Source organism: Hesperophylax consimilis, chromosome 1, assembly GCF_061612785.1.
Source record: "Hesperophylax consimilis isolate HC1 chromosome 1, BYU_Hcon_1.0, whole genome shotgun sequence".
Classification (NCBI taxonomy): domain Eukaryota; kingdom Metazoa; phylum Arthropoda; class Insecta; order Trichoptera; family Limnephilidae; genus Hesperophylax; species Hesperophylax consimilis.
The window spans coordinates 10,295,427-10,312,743 of NC_142836.1; the positions used below are offsets into that span (position 1 = coordinate 10,295,427).

At 33.9% G+C, this 17,317-nt stretch overlaps 2 protein-coding genes across 3 annotated transcripts; one reads left to right on the top strand and one right to left on the bottom strand.

Annotated features, from left to right (window-relative positions):
- Positions 1 to 79: 79 nt before the first annotated feature.
- Positions 80 to 6,205, top strand: p115 (General vesicular transport factor p115). 2 transcript variants are annotated; one of them, XM_089647323.1, is made up of 6 exons: positions 80 to 274; positions 399 to 533; positions 2,289 to 3,235; positions 3,499 to 3,820; positions 4,773 to 5,696; positions 5,881 to 6,205. In XM_089647323.1, the coding sequence occupies exons 1-6, from the start codon at positions 197 to 199 to the stop codon at positions 5,959 to 5,961; spliced, it is 2,487 nt and encodes an 828-aa protein (XP_089503449.1). In that variant the 5' UTR covers positions 80 to 196; the 3' UTR covers positions 5,962 to 6,205. The 2 variants fall into 2 exon arrangements, with proteins under 2 accessions (XP_089503449.1, XP_089503535.1); XM_089647409.1 differs by lacking the exon at positions 80 to 274 and having other exon boundaries at positions 446 to 558.
- Positions 6,206 to 6,359: 154 nt separating this feature from the next.
- Vti1a (Vesicle transport through interaction with t-SNAREs 1a) lies at positions 6,360 to 16,566 on the bottom strand. The gene is made up of 5 exons (XM_089647526.1): positions 16,237 to 16,566; positions 15,935 to 15,993; positions 13,928 to 14,066; positions 8,003 to 8,214; positions 6,360 to 7,731 (listed from the first exon to the last, which is right to left on the bottom strand). The coding sequence occupies exons 1-5, from the start codon at positions 16,328 to 16,330 to the stop codon at positions 7,582 to 7,584; spliced, it is 654 nt and encodes a 217-aa protein (XP_089503652.1). The 5' UTR covers positions 16,331 to 16,566; the 3' UTR covers positions 6,360 to 7,581.
- Between the last annotated feature and the right edge of the window lie 751 nt (positions 16,567 to 17,317).

Sequence of the window (17,317 nt, forward strand, 5' to 3'; positions counted from 1 at the left end):
ATGCCTTCGTTGGGAAAATTAATATTATTTTTCAATTCGGGAAAATATTATTTTACATGGTATCATTCAATATGTCGTCCTTTAGATTAAGATGACTGACGTGGATATTTACCTCTCAAATTTTTCATTAATCTTCAAATATAGGCCCAAAGGAAAATTTAAAAATTTGTTCATCGCCTAGGGAATAATTTTCAAAATGGAATATTTTAAAAGCGGCTTAAAAAGCGTCCTGGGTGCTACAGAACCCGGGGCTCTACCTACTGGTGCCGAAACTGTGAGTTGTCAAAAGTGAAAACATAATTAAAATATCGTGTTTGTAGTCAAATGACATAACTCACATAATTAACATACGCGTTTGTACAATATGTAATTTACGTGTGTTATGATTTTTATTATAGGTTGAAAGACTAATCGACCGCGTAAATAATTCCACATTACTGGACGACCGAAGAGATGCTTGTCGAGCCCTAAAAGCCCTCTCACGGAAGTACAGGGTTGAAGTTGGGGCCCAAGGTTTAGATACGCTTAGACAGGCATATTGATTTTATTACAATTTTGGTATTTTTGTAGAAATAATTCCCCTCTACTTTATTTTCAATGACAGATTCAATGTATATTTTACAATAACACAAAAATGACATTTTCTTTTCTAATCTTCTTTTACATTTATTATTTTTTCCGGTAAACTTATCGGATTCCGCTGCATGCAAAGGCTCTAAAAAAACAAAAATTGATTTCAACTTAAATGTCTAATGGAGACAACTATTTAAGTCGGGGGTATAAGTAACTATGTACAAAATATGTTTTCAGGGTGTTAATAATTTATGCGTATTTCATAACCTTCAAACTTAACTTTAAGTAAAAGTTGATCTTTAATGCATCTGTACACTCTCCCACCACATAAATAGTTATTTCTTGTAATTAAGTTGAAACCAAGTGCATTTTTTTTTTGTGTAAAGCGTGCAGCAAAATTCAAAAATTCTATCCTTATCTCTTATTAATTCGTGTAACATCAGTTTAAGTGTAATTAGGCTGAATTTGTCTTTGCTTAAGCTTTTAGGTACAACTGTATTATTTTGTTTGCATATTAATGCCTGATTCAGAGTGGTTCTAAAAACTTCATTACTGAACTTTTGAAATGGAAGTCGGTTTGACATTCACCAGACAGCTTTTTGCCGCAACCGTGTGTCAATTTGACATTTACATTAATATGGCTCATAAGCTGTGAATCCCGTAGTTGGCTCTACCCAATGAATTTTAACTTTCTCAAATATCTTTAGAGAGTGGTTACATTTATTACAATGAGATGCTTTTTTAGGCAGCACTAATTAATTTAGTTAGCAGTAATTAATTTATGAAAATAATATTAGGAAAATAAACAAATACACGGTTAAGCACATTTTATTTTGATAACACTTTGTATCAGTTAGATAACAATGAGAAACAACTATTTCAGCAACCGAATATAATGCATTTCCATAGCTATTTCGTTAAAAAATGATAATTTGGTGTCTTTTCTTTAAAATAAAAACTAACATTAAAATTTTCACTTCAATCACAATGGCCGCCAAGTGAATGTTAGATTTTAATTTTGTCACCTGTCGCATTAATTTGTATTACTTAGGTCATTGATTAGGAACAATTTTTATTTCTGTTAGTGACCTACTGGCATGGAACTGGCAGAGGAAGGACGAAAGGAGACTGGATGCTGTAGAAAAGAAATCCCTGAGGTGCATGTGTGTAAAACCATGTATGATAGTGTGAGAAATGTGGAGATTAGCATACAATGCGAGGCTTAGATGATTCTTAGATGGTTTGGGCATGCAGAGCGAATGAATCAAGAAAGGAGTGTAAGGAGAATATATGATGCAAATAGAAGTCGGGGACGCCCGAGCAAGACGTGACATGATAGAGTGAACCAGATACTTGAATCGGGCCATGTCTAGAGTCGGAATAACAAGAATATATATATGAGACGATGTATGAATGTGAATGAGTCAAGGAGTGCATGTCAAGACCGAGTTGTTTGGTAGTCTGCCCTCTCTGCCTACCCTGTGATGGTTAGTTAGTTAGTAAGACCGACTTGATCAAATTGAAATTGTAAAATTATACTCATTGTTTGCTTGTTATAATAAAGTTTAAAAAAATATGTTTCTAATTTTATTTATTTATATATCACGACGCCCACTTAGAAAACCACTGATACAAAATGCTTTCCTTTTCTCAAAAGTGCAAATTAACCATGTCCCACTTTTGTGTATATTTACCATAATTTTATATAATTACAGGTTTTAGAATTGGATAGAGCAGATTGTGAAATAGTCAGTTATGCTCTGGATACACTGTGTAACATAACATCCCAAGAACAATTTGACGAAGAAAGAGACAATCCTTCTATTCCTTCAAACATCGGGGAGCAGTTTACGGAAATGTTTCTGAAAAATCCACAAAATGTGAAACTGATTTTAGAAATGCTAGAAGAGTATGACTTTCGAGTGAGACTCCCCACGGTGCGGTTGCTCATCTCCCTTTTAGAAAACAAACCCAAAGATATCCAAGAAATAATCCTCGTTAGTCCTATGGGAGTTTCTAAACTAATGGATTTATTAAGTGACAGCCGAGAAGTCATTAGAAATGACGCGCTTCTTTTATTGATTCAGCTCACCAAGGGAAATGCAAATATACAAAAAATTGTCGCATTCGAAAATGCATTTGATCGACTCTTTGACGTAATTGCAGCAGAAGGATTCTCCGACGGAGGCATAGTCGTAGAAGACTGTCTACTTCTGATGCTTAATCTACTGAAAAATAATGCAAGTAACCAAAACTTCTTCAAAGAAGGAAGTTACATTCAACGCATGCTGCCTATGTTTAGTACACCCGATACAATGGACGAACTGGGATGGTCCCCGCAGAAGGCTTCCAACGTCCATTGCATGCTCCAGCTTGTCAGGACCCTGGTCTCTCCCCTGAACTCGGCGGTGATTGTTTCCAGTTCGCAGAAGATAATGCGAAATGTCCACCTGCTGGAGATGCTGTGCAACACGCTGATGGTAAGCGGAGTGCCGGCAGACATCTTGACGGAGACCATCAATGCCGTGGGAGAAGTGATTCGAGGCAACGCCACCAACCAGGAGTATTTAAGTAATGTTTTGGCTCCCTCCAATCCACCGAGACCAGCCATAGTGGTGCTCTTGATGTCTATGGTTAATGAAAAACAACCATTCTCTCTGAGGTATGAAAAATCATCAATCAATCTAATAAATCACATCTCAAAATAAAGTTACTCCATAACATTATTATTTGGTGTCAAAGCACATGCTTCCTTTGGTTATAAATTCATTCATATTCATACTAATGTCACAGTGTAATGTTTGATAATACACAGGATATGCCATATGTTTATAGTAAACTATAAACACATTAATAAAAATAACACTTTTTTTTATCACGTTGACCTACATAAATGAGTAATTGGTAAAAAAATGGATTTTGCAGATGTGCTGTGGTATACTGCTTTGAATGCTTCCTGTACAAGAACGAGATAGGGCAGGCGCACCTCGTGCAGACGCTATTGCCCTCCACAGCTGAGGTGTCCACACTGACTATGGGGCAGCTGCTGTGCGGCGGCCTATTTAGCACGGACGCCCTGTCCAACTGGTTCTCGGCCGTGTCGCTGATGCACGGCCTCCTGGACAACCCGACGCAGAAGGAACAGTTGCTCCGTGTCTTGCTGGCTACAAATGTGGGCTCGTCGCCCGTTTCTTTGCTGCATCAGTGCACTATTTTGTTGCAGCAAGGCACAAAGCTGCATTCTAAGGTTAGTATGCAGCTTTTATCAAACCTAAATGTTAAATTGCCATCCTTTTTCTGTCACTAACAACTAGTATGGCTAATATTTATTTATTTAAACATACACAGTCATTGAATTACAAATGTTAAGGTATGTATATTAAATTTACATACTTGAAGTATCTATTGAGCTATCCCATCAAAACCATGGTTATAACAAATCTTCCATTTTCCAAAAAAATAATTTCATCACTTATTCTAACGAGAATTGGACATTTTATTATGTTTTTTCTGTATGTAATATGAATTTTATGCGGAAACTTTACTAGTTCATGCAACCATGTAACATATAATTATGTATTAAATAAAATATGTATGACTGTTTGTTTCCCCAATAAACTAAAATAAATTGCTCTGTTTATTCTCATCTTTTTAAAATTTACATGCTTGACTCCCGGGATTGTACTTTCTGTGGTCTATAAGTGGGAACTTTAGATGGCATGTTTTTTTGCTGTCCCTCTCCAAACAAATATTCTCTCTTCTACATATCAAGCCTTATCATTGCCTGCCCCCCGTTCAACATCTCATCCCTTCTAAGCCTGAACTCGAATCCGATCTTCCATATTCGTAATTATGAAATTTGACCATTTAAACAAAATTAATACATATATAAATTCGTCTTCCCTCTCTCCATAATTTGAAAAGATGATAGCCTAGAACACCTTGAAGGGTTAAGCGAAAAAAGTACCTATTACATATTTCCATACAATATCTTGGTAATTTTGTCTGGGATGAGAAGGCTTCTTAACTGATGTTATAATGTCAGACAAATGTAATAGACTCTGCGTAGTATGTGTTTCGGTCAAATGTTTAGAAGTCGCATTGATTAAAATCTCACTACGAATAACTTATTTTTTTGAAAGTATGAATATGTAGTATGTATGTATTTTGTTAAAGTAAATTTTTGTTTCGTTTTAAAGGTTGCCTTACTAATGCTCCTCTCTATGTGGGTGAGCCAAAGTCCTCCAGGTGTGAGTGCCTTCCTAAACGTCCCCTCCAGCGTCTCCTATTTGGTGGCGCAGATATGCTCCAATGAACATGATGACAACGAATACCTCCTGCAGGGCATGTGTGCCTTCCTGCTGGCCCTGTGTGTCCACTTCAACGATGACTCGGTGGAGGCGTACTCCAAGGACAATCTGAAGCAACTGCTGGTGAAGAGGATCGGGCTGGAAACATTCATCGGGAAGCTGGGGGAAGTTTCAAAGCACGAGATGTACAGTAGAGCTGCCAAACAACCACAGATCAGAGCTAAAAGCATGGGAGAATTGCTGCTGGACTACGAATTCTGTAAACTGTTCAAAGGCTTAGAAAGTGTAATCATTGGCACATTGTCAATGGTTCAGCAGCCATCTGATTCATCAGAGGCAAACCCAACAGGCGCGGAGGATGCTCCTCTGTTGCAACAATACAAGACTCTCATCAGACAACAGGACACCAAGTTACAAGAGCTAACCACGCAGATAGAACAGATTGCCAAGAAAAATTCAGATCTTGAGGCAAAGTTAAATGAAAGTATATCATCCAACACCCAGCTGAAGGATGAAAACACATTGTTAAGAGCGCAGATGGCAACTTCACTGTCAATGCATAATTTTGAGCCGGCTACCCAAAACGTATATGAAATGCAAAATATAGGTGAATCACACTCATTGGTTGCAAAAGAAATTGAAATTGATACAATAATTCAGAGTTATGAAGAGAAAATCAGTGTGCTTAAAGAAAAAAATTCCGAATTAGAAATGAAGCTTAATGAATCTAACACAGCTCGGGGGGAGCAGAGTTCTGAACTAGAGAGATTAAAGAGCGACCAAGATGACCTCTTGGAATTATTGGCTGACCAGGTGCAGTAAAAACTACTTTTTATTCATTTTGTTGCTCACTTTCAAATTATAAATAATGTCCACAGTGCTGCAGATAGATTACCAACCTTTTGTTTTCCCAAATTGTTTTTGCTCAACTCAAGAAACTAGACAATAAGGGACAGTTTTTACCTTTCCTGTTCCTAAATTTATTACATTTTTTTAGGATTCCAAATTGAATGTTTACAAGATGAAGCTGTGTTCATTGGGAGAAAAACCAGAAGACGTAAGTCCTGAAGAGACATGAGTACGCACTTTACCTATCGATTGTATTTAATTAGTATGACTTTATCAGAAATGTGAGTCAATTAACTTATTGACATTTGACAGTTAGCAGATTATATTGCCATTTAAAGCTCTGGGCAAGAAAGAAATAACTAATTGAAAGTAGTGATTATTTATGTATGTAATGCATTGTGTTGATAATTAACATATTTATGTAGCTCTTTAATAATAAAGGACACATGAAACTTTAGTGAAAATGTTTTAAATTGAGTTATCAATAAATTAGGCTTAAGACCAGTACGTATGCTCGATGGTTTTACACTCATTCGAACGTGTCTCGATGTGAGTGCCGTTTCGCTCCATGCTTTTTGTTCGATATAGATGCGGAAAAGATTCGAGGTCCGTCCTTGCTCGATGTTCAACGGAAATTTACGATTTGACTGAGCATCTTGGTAATGTATCTATGTGTTTAGAGCTGCTCGAGCGTGTGGACATAACGATGAGCTTGGTTCTATGTCAACACGTTTGATCGAGCAGCTCTATGTGTGTAGAGCTGCTCGAGCGTGTGGACATAACGATGAGCTTGGTTCTATGTCAACACGTTTGATCGAGCCAAACCGTCAAGCACGAATATACGTGTGTACATAGGATAACATTTTCTAGTCTATCTCAAAATCTTTATAGGGGGGAAACAGTTTATTAACTTTATAGGATTGAAAACAAAATTAAACATACAATGTGCTTATTTAAAATGGATGTATGTGTGCTATTTTAAAATATATTGAAAAAAAAACAAATTTTAATTTTATTTTCCAATTTATTTAAATTGTATAGATGCATTATTTGCATATTTTATGTACATAATTTGCTATAATATAGTTTGATAGGGATGCAGCATTTTAATAGTCCTTTTTACAAGCATGTCAATACAATTCCAACGAAGAATGACTTAAATTGCACAAAAGTAATAAACAATACAGTACTAGACGAACTTAATACATGATTGTCTCCTCTTTTAACTTGCTGAATTGTCTTTATTGGGAATAAACAGATATAAATATCTTGTTCTATGCCCCTTAAACCGTTGTCCCTCTAGCTTGGTAGGGATAAGGAATCAACAAAAATCAGAGCCCCTGCGCAGAAAAGTCCGACAATGGCTGCATTGCAAACCGTAGTGAACTTAACTTTGCGCAGGGTCGATTTTTGTTGATTCCTTACCCTTACCAAGCCTTAAGTGAGACTACGGGCTTAGTTGGATTTGTTGTCACTAAAACTACTTACACAATATACATAATATTTATTTGCTTGATTTTTATTAAATAAATAGATAACAGATTATTAATCTTTTAATTCCACCTTTCAGTCATGGTTTGCACAATATTTTAGTTGGGACTTAGCTGCGTCGAAATTTTTAGTGAAACTATTATAAAAGTGACTAAAACTCAATAAATGTGAAAGTCAATACATAAGTAGAAATAAAATTATGTCAATTTTTTTTTTTAATATTGTACTCCAATTATATTCAAATTGGTATTGCCATTATAAATAAAAATAAAATTTGTCTCAATTTTATTTTTTTTATTTTGTAGACTAATTATATTAAAATTGTTATTGCCATTAAAATGATTGCCAAGATTTTTTTTTATTTCACAGAGAAATATATTGAAAAACCTATAATGATAACAATTAAAAGGATGAATGCGATCAATACAAATTTTTGCTGCATAGTTCTCATTATCATGCTGTTCATAATTCTTGTAGATCTACTTAGCTGCTCATCGGTTTCTCGGAGCTGTAAATCAGAAAACAAGTCATGGGATGTGCGAATTCCTTCCGCTATTGATGCACACTTTGTATACTTATGATGTCTACCGACTACCAATAATGACTAGCATAATTGTCTACGCATTAGATCGGGAGTCATGAGGGCACAGATTTGATTTCCGCGCAGTATGGTAGGTCTGGGTTTTTTGGTACTACATAATTATTAAAGTCTAATGAATCTTACAAAAAAGGTTTAAGATATATTAATAAATAGACAAACAGAAAATAGGAATGCTTACCCTGTTCCGGGAGCGCTGGATGGTTTCTCTCTGCAAGTTAAGATCGCTGAGGACGGTTGCCCCGATTTGTTCGGCTTCCAAAAGAACGCTGTAACCCTCAGTCAACTTTTTCCCCGTCTTCTCAATTCGGTCAGAATTGTCCAAAAGCTTTGTCTTCTGCTCTTGGGATACATTCCATTCATCATAGTAATCATTTCCATCTCCGGATTGCACTGAAATATCCAAATAATTACTTATTACAAATTTTGTAAAGGTTAGACGGTAATAAAATACCTGTACTGCAATAAACAACCTGTTCCTTTTAAATTTGATCAAGATACTGATACCACCCAAAATACTGATTGGGTGATTGAAGACAAAGCCAGAGACATATATTTGAAATTATACCAAATACCCATAGACATATGAATATTAGTAGACCTGCCCTAAATGATTAAAAGCGTATTATTCCCCACTCCCCATACCGGTTCCATTGGAGCCGGCTGGGCTCGCGTATGGCTTCCCGTGAATCTTGAGAATGTGACGTCATCATTCTTGTTCGAGCTATGGTCGAGGCATTTTACGAAATAACACGGCAAAATGGTGGCTTTTGCTATGAAAACTTGTAAAAATAGATGTGAAAAAGAGAATAAACCCAATTGTCGTATTACATTCCATATGTAAGCATTATTTTAAGCTTATTCACATCGTATAATATAGATCAGTTGTAGAAACATACACTATCACATCGAGATACATCTGGACGCAAAATACAAAGCCGTTTGAATAAGAATCAGGGATGTACCATCGCCTTTTGCGCTTTAGGTACCACGTGTTAGGTGCGCGCTTGTTTCGTATGTACGGTACTGCTGGAACGAGAAGGAGTGCATATCACGTAATGCGCTAGGTTATACCGAGTGGCGATGTGTGATAGAAAATCATGTTTTTTGTTTTTAATTGAAAAAGTGTCATCGGAAGGCAAAATGATGTCCAAATTTTTACTCCAAATACTCTTAGGAATCGCTGGTAAAAACTGTGTATATAATTTCATTTGTTTTTTTAGTTGTTTTACTTTTCTTTCTTAAAGATTTCAATATTTTATTATTAATAGGAACCTAGCGGTTGTGACAACCCTCCAACATTGGTCGAATGTAGCGATTCCCAAGTGTGCGCATCGTTGTTACTGGGAAGTAAATTATGAACACTTATAAAAGTGTCTTAACTAAATACGTAAACAAAATATTCGACTCTGAAAATAGAAGAAATTTTTTTTGCCGAATTTGGACTTCGCAAATTTGTTCATAACGTGGCGAGTAATTTGCGCTCCCATGTAAAAATGTCTATTCATTCAAAAGCAGATTTTACTTTTGAGAACTAAATGGTGATATTAAAATGCGAGATGCCTATATACTGTCAGATTGATTTATTGACGAATCACAGTCAGCTTTACCCCCTTTGTTCTTCAACAGTTGATTTTACCCCTCACCTTTAATTTCTAGTCTATATATTCATATGTCTGTGCAAATACCCTATAATATTAATAATTCGTCCAACTCCAGTGAAACAGTGGCAATATCAACGACTCTGGCTGCTAGAGGGAGATAGGCATGTTGACTGACATTCCTTTCAATGGCGGCAAATTGAATTTATTTAGTGGCAGTTTTGGGTTTTCTAATTTGTATTAAGATCTTTATTGATTAAAAAAAATATATAACAATCTTTAAAAGGTAGGTTCCGTGGTTCAGTTTACGAACAAACAACAAAAACACTCCACTCAACAAAAAACGTTGACAGATTAATATATTATAATAAAACAAATAAAAAACTTTATTCCACTTAATTTTATTTTGACCGTACCCCTCTCCCCCCATATGTTGTGTATATAAACCGTAGACTAAGAATTTTGTGTACCAGTCTGAAGATGTCTTTGACGAGCTGAAACCGGTTACGGTCAAAATAAAATTTTGTGGAATAAAGTTTTTTATTTATATCAGATTAATATATTATAATAAAACAAATAAAAAACTTTATTCCACTTAATTTCATTTTGACCGTACCCCTCTCCCCCCATATGTTGTGTATATAAACCGTAGACTAAGAATTTTGTGTACCAGTCTGAAGATGTCTTTGACGAGCTGAAACCGGTTACGGTCAAAATAAAATTTTGTGGAATAAAGTTTTTTATTTGTTTTATTATAATATATTATAATGGAATTCCACCACGAATTATCAGTCTCAAAAATAGAAATATTAAAAAGTTGACAGATTATTGTTTGTTGAAAATGAAATTGTTAAATCCTACCAAATAAAACTTTCCTGATTATGTAAAAAGTGGATTACACCATGAAAATATATTTACAAAATTTTTAAGGTTAAGGTTAGTTCCATGTTTCAAGTTGAAGTTTTTATTTTTTTTTAAATAACAATAATTTTTTTATTCTGTGTTCAAGTTGAGGTTATAAATCATTGTAAATGTTAATGTTCAAAACACATTTTTTTATGCAACACCTCATAAGGGCGCCCCTATCTGTACTGTGTAAAGGCAGGGAAGCTATGTCGCCACCTGGTTGGGCAGCCTTATGAGGCGGGTTAAGTAGGGCCTGTAGGAAAGGATTTATTAAAGCGGGTCTTGAAGAGGCCCAGATGATATGTAAGAGGAAAAATAGAATTTTGTATGTGTTTTAAAGTTTGACTTGTTGTTTTGTTTTGATTCGCGCAAAGCGAATTATCGAATATACAGGGTGTCCGGAAACTCGTAGTACAAGCGGGAAACTGGTGAATCTACATCACATTTGGAGTCGATTTTGTAGTATATTTTTTTTATTTGAGCTTTCGTTATCGAGTAAATCGAGTTTGAAGTTGATTTTTTATTTTTTTAATCAAATTCTTATAAATTATTACGGAAGATCAAAGTACCCAACTAATTAAAACTATTTGAAAGTAAAACAAATGAAGAAACTCGGATTTGAAGCATTATTTTGAAATCACCCTTCATTTAACCCGGTGTAATCATAAAATATTTCTGCTCTGCAGGGTTAAAACATCTGTTATTCAACCCTAAACACCAGAAAAAACTTTAACCCTAAAATAGCCGAAAAATATTTTTTTTTTGTTTTTTTTTTTTTTTGAAAATGCTCAAATCAAAAAACTTTATGTTTTTTTGGGTTCGCCATGTGGTGTAGATTCTCCAGTTTCCCGCTTGTACTACGAGTTTCCGGACACCGTGTATAACAATATAATTGATAATTCGCTTTGCGCGTCTGTCTGTGCGTTTAGTTCTTCTAAATCACACAACAGATTGATAGGGTTTTCACTAACATTTAGAGAATTTCTTCCGGAAGATTTATATATATGTTATATACACGGTGTCCGGAAACTCGTAGTACAAGCGGGAAACTGGAGAATCTACACCACATGGGGAACCCAAAAAAACATAAAGTTTTTTGATTTGAGCATTTTCAAAAAAAAAAAAAACCAAAAAAAAATATTTTTCGGCTATTTTAGGGTTAAAGTTTTTTCTGGTGTTTAGGGTTGAATAACAGATGTTTTAACCCTGCAGAGCAGAAATATTTTATGATTACACCGGGTTAAATGAAGGGTGATTTCAAAATAATGCTTCAAATCCGAGTTTCTTCATTTGTTTTACTTTCAAATAGTTTTAGGGTACTTTGATCTTCAGTAATAATTTATAAGAATTTGATGAAGATGAAGAAGAATTTTGAAAAAAAAAAAAAAATCAACTTCAAACTCGATTTACTCGATAACGAAAGCTCAAATAAAAAAAAAATATACTACAAAATCGACTCCAAATGTGATGTAGATTCACCAGTTTCCCGCTTGTACTACGAGTTTCCGGACACCCTGTATATAATACATGCATATTATATTTATAGAAAGTAGAGAAAAGTCAATGTTTTGTAATCAAGTCATAAAAAAAATATTATCAAGCGCTTACATTGCTAACGCTGGCTAAACCAGATGAGAAAAATTAAAAATAATGTACTACGGAATTGCACATCTTAAAAAGACCTACAGAAAAGTCCGCAATGGTATATGTCTATCTCGTAAGGATAACCCTCAGCAACTCCGGGTACATGTCAGCTGGTAAAAATATATTATATAGATGTCACCTGTGACAGGTATAACAGCGCCATCTGTTGGACAAAATGCTTTTTTTGAAAAACAGCGTCATCTGTTGGATGTAAAAGCAACAAGCACTATTGTTTCTTCATCTGAAAAGTTATACAGAGCCACACAAACGCGTGGCGGTGTACAGCTAGTATTTTTATAAATTAATATTAAATATACTGAAATCTTTTCGTAAAATTACAATTATAAAATTATTTTATTACCTTTCTAAACCTTCAAAGACAGATTTGATAATCGCTTTAATATTTTGAAAAGTTGGGATGTGCAATTTCACTTTAATCTCTTTAAAAAAAAAAACATTTCAACTACTGTAGTTTATTTTTGTAAAATCCATTAAAATGTATGAGAGAAAACCAAGGCTAAGAACCAATGGTAGGTACTAGTGTAGCATGTCCCCATCAGAATGTATGGGAAACGTCAGAAGTTGGAGGTATTATTAATATTAAAGGGTATTTGATTATACCAATAACTTTACTGCTACATATTGCTGTAGTACAAGGATCGGCAGACTTTCTAGTTAAAAGTCAAATATTAAGGATGGCTTTCCTCACAAAATTTAAGTTCTGTGAAAGTTCTATTCAAGTTCTGTTATTATTTTATCATGGGCTGGTCTCTTCATAGTATGTACATAACTTGAACGAAACTTAAATAGGACTTTCACAGAACTTGAATATTGTTTGATGAATTGTCCAAATTCTGTGAAACAACCCATCCTAAATATACAGAATCGTAACATTTTCATGGAGCTGAAAATAATACTAATAAATGTTTTATTATCTTCTTTTTTTAAATACTTTATTTGAATTTCACTTTTGTTTTCGGTAATGAATGAATGAATGAATGCAAATCTTGGAAGTGGAAATGAACCCACTTTCTGACATCTAATCAAGCTGAAACTCGACAGATAAACTCGTCGATGACAATGCATTCTATCAATTTTTTATGGGAATCACGTACACACACATGGACATATGCATTTCTCTGAAATCAGATGTCATTACAGCAGTTAATATACTAAATAAATGTCAGTCCTACCCGATCGGCATTTGACGAGTTTGGTAGAGTGGTCGACTCCAATTCCTGGGTAGGAACGTTTAAGTAGAGATAAATTCAGTTTCTTAGTGTGGCGCTAAGACTACTAAAAAATATTTAATATTATTGTGTTATTTTTTTGGGCCGTGTTGCGCTTCCTCCTTCTTTAGCCAACGTTTCGAACAGAGTTATAGTATCCATCATTAGGGCAGATGTGACATCGCATGCGGCTGTGAAAATCTCAAATCATATCCAATATGTAATATTTTGTAAAATGAATTGTGTTGTGTTGAATAATATTCATACTGATATTATCATATAAATCCAATGAATTGTGTTGTGTTGAATAATATTTATACTGATATTATCATATAAATCCAACATTGTTGACGAAAATTTTCAGGAAAAGCGTTGGACGTTGACGGCATCTAGATGTTATTTTCAATGGCTAGTTTGATTTTGATAGAGTACTAGTACGAGCACTCAAATAAATAATACGAATTGCGTTGGACGTTGACGGCATCTAGATGTTATTTTCAATGGCTAATTTGATTTTGATAGAGTACTAGTATGAGCACGCAAATAAATAATACGCATTGCGGTCATGCTGTTTGAATTGTGTATTGCGCTCTTATAATGAGACTTTGAGTTGGAGGTGATGCTGGAGTCGCCGACCCCTGGTATAGTGGATTGTGATGACATTAAAATAGATAAATATAAATAATAATAAAACTAGACATAGCAGGATGTACAACATAAACATACAAGAAATACCGTCCATGTTACTCTGTTTGGCGGTGTGGAATTCAGTTTTGATCCGTGCTAATTCGGCGCGATAGCACGGCACTCGAGTCATCAGATGGCTCTGTCCCGACCCTCGCACCTCGATTTCTAATTGCTCCAACTGGACAAACAGCACAACTATTCATTAGCACAATCAATGAGGAAGGATCTTTGGACCTGCGGTAATTAAAATGAACCATGAACTCAAAAATCTATATCTTGAGTAAAAATAAAGGAAAATTTTAAAATGCAATCTATCTGCTAAAAATTTAGTAAAAGCAATAAATACTTGGGAAATACCTCTATTAAAGTACTCATTTGGCATAATTAAATGGTGCAATACAGATTTAGATAACTTAAAACGATTAATTAGAACTACGCTAACAAAGTTTAATTGCCATCATCCAAATTCAGCTATAGAACAAATTAATTTACCTAGAAATTTAGGAGGTAGAGGTATAGTCAAAATAACTTCTTTGAAACATAATCTGGTAGAAATGCTAAGAAATTTTTTCCATATGAAAGCTAATAGCTCAGAAATGCACAATATAATTTGCAAGGCATATAGAAACATTACACCTTTAAATTTATATGACGAGAATGCCAACATTTTTATAAATCCTAACCAGGAATTATTAGATTCCTGGGAAATAAAATTTTTACACGCAAAACGCTTCAATTATCTCAACCAAACGTATGTTGACAAATTTTCGTCAAACAAATGGTTGAGTATTGGAGAGTTAAACGCAGAAATAGAAGGATTTATGCTTGCCATTCAGGATAGAGTCATTAATACTAAAAATTATTGGAAGCATATAATCAAAGATACAAATCAAATTGATGATTTATGTAGAAAATGTTTGGCTTTTCCGGAAACTATAGAACATATTATATCGGGATGTTCTATATTAGCGCCGTCCTAGTATACATTTAAGCATAATCAAGTTTTAAAAATAATTCGCCAAAGTTTGGTAACTAAACATAACTTGATTGACTGCCGTAATATAGTACCATATTATGAATACGAACCAAATTCATTTTTAGTAAATGAATTTTATAAAATATATTATGATAAAACTATACTAACAGACCGAACGATTAGTTATAATAGACCCGATATTATCTTACATGACAAAATAAAAAAAACTTATATCATTGATATAAGAATCTGTTAGTGAAAAAAAAGAAAATACACAGATTTAGGAAATGAGATAAAAAGAATTTGGCATTCTCAGACTATAACAATATTATAATTTGTTATTTCGGCTACTGGCATTATTATTATATTCAAAATTTAGGCGTATTAGATCTATGAAAGAATTTATATATAAAAATGCAAAAATCAGTCATTTTAAATACATGTAGGATTACGAAAAATTTTTCAAATATTTATATTGAGGGATCAGCAGGATTTATTGGTCCAATTAGTAGTTCTACCGAGCCGAACCCTCTGATATGAAAATATCTGGAGTCGGTGAATTATTTTCCCATTTGATATCTGGTGATTTGACGTGTTGTATTTGTATTATTTTGTATTTATTATGCTTACATAATGCTCAGCCCAAAACAGCCTGAAGTGGAATTAATACTGTTTGGGATATGATGAATTCTTGATATTACAAGACACATCTTATGCAAATGTGTGACTCGGATAGAATTTTATATATGAATCGTGGAGTTGCAAAACCCGCAGCTGGAAATTTTGGAAATAGTTGAGAAAAACTGTTTGGAATACCTTGATTACAAAAAGAAAAACATTTATATATCCATATAGTAATCATTATTCTTTTGATATTTAGTAAAAAATATTAATATTATATTTACTTTCAGTGTGTTTAAAACACCATGGGAATGCATCAAAATTAGCAGATTTTTCCAGAGCGGGTTTTGCAACCACATGACTCATATTTACATATAGAAAATTAGATAATATCTGAAAAACAATATTATTTATTTTCATTTGGCTCAATAAAATAAAACATTCCGTACCAAATCATTTGCTTCTTCAAAATGATCCTCAATACCAGCAATAAGCCTTCTTCGGTCATCTGTGGAAAAAATGCAAAAACATTACAACGTTAGAGTAAGCACACCTATACTGAACATATTGAAGTAAATAGACAACCATATGTTTCAACAATACATATTAATTCAATATTTAATGGAAAATCTAGGTGCAAAAGGTCAATATTGCACTTCAACAGATTGGAGGTATGAACATAAATAAACAAAATTAAAATCAGAAATTATTTTTTTCAAGATGTATGTCAAATAAGGTTAGAATTTTTTACCAGATTTTGAAAGCTTCAATGTCCCAATTTGTGCGGTAATGTCAGCGGTTAAGTTGGAATATTGCTGTTCGTACGATTCGATCAGGGTAGTCATCTCTGCTTGTGTTATTGAACTTTAACTGAAGTGAACCTGTGATTGATTAATTTGTGCAGTTGGGATGAAATTTCACAAGCTGTACGGAACTTTTTCAGCAATCAGTATACTAAAACCGTGAATTGATTCTATATTCGCAATTTGCAGCTTATTTTCATGACAAGTTTCTCAATTTTGCATCTATTGCCATCTCTTTTCTTTTGACATTGACCATACATTGACACTGACACCACTGACAGCTCTGAAGGCATAGATATAATATCATTCACCTGAAGGTATAACCCGAAGGCACGTTTCAAAAACAACGATTCGAAGATGAGCGGCCTTGATCAACTTTTCACAACACAAAATAAATTATCGATAAAATATACCGATTAGACATAAGAGTTAAAAGCTTTACCTTTAAAAATATTAATATTTTAAATACAATGGTTTTTTTTCAGAACGTTCTAAATAATATTATTCATATCATGATACTGCCTAATGTATTTAGGGGGCTTCTAATTAATCTATGAAACGTTAAATATGGGATTGTATATTGTAGGATCCTTGGATGGGTTATATATATATTTTTAAGGTAGGAATAATACTAATTTAGTTAGCACAGTAATCATTTATTCTAAAATACACAATCAACGGTTGAGGGATTAACAATTCTAATATTAGAGTAAATCTCAAGCTGGGTACCAGCATAAGTATAATAAAGTCAAGAGATTCTAGTTGCATTCTGCGGAAAGCCCTTAATCTTTAAAACTACAGAGTAAGTTTTTAATCTTTAGCAGTCCGTTCAGATGTTACATTAAGGAGATTAAATTATAAGTCGATTGTTAATAAGCTATTCACAATGTTTTTGATTTACGTGGCCGATGAAAAATTTGTTTTGTGTAAATGTTTCAATAGATTTTGATGCAGGAGACCACCTCCCAGATGTTATACCTTTACAAGGTACTTTTTCACACGATTTTCCTTTCACTGTCATTTGCGAAC

Excerpts from the sequence above, each read along its gene's own strand:
- Vti1a (XM_089647526.1), bottom strand. The coding sequence starts at position 16,330 with ATGACTACCCTGATCGAATCGTACGAACAGCAATATTCCAACTTAACC. Across the intron at positions 14,067-15,934 it reads TTGAAGAAGCAAATGATTTG|TTGGAGCAATTAGAAATCGA; the intron begins GTACGGAATGTT and ends CTGTTTGTCCAG. Across the intron at positions 8,215-13,927 it reads TAACATGGACGGTATTTCTT|TGCAATCCGGAGATGGAAAT; the intron begins GTATGTTTATGT and ends TGGATATTTCAG.
- p115 (XM_089647323.1), top strand. The coding sequence starts at position 197 with ATGGAATATTTTAAAAGCGGCTTAAAAAGCGTCCTGGGTGCTACAGAA. Across the intron at positions 275-398 it reads TACCTACTGGTGCCGAAACT|GTTGAAAGACTAATCGACCG; the intron begins GTGAGTTGTCAA and ends TTTTTATTATAG. Across the intron at positions 5,697-5,880 it reads TGGAATTATTGGCTGACCAG|GATTCCAAATTGAATGTTTA; the intron begins GTGCAGTAAAAA and ends ACATTTTTTTAG.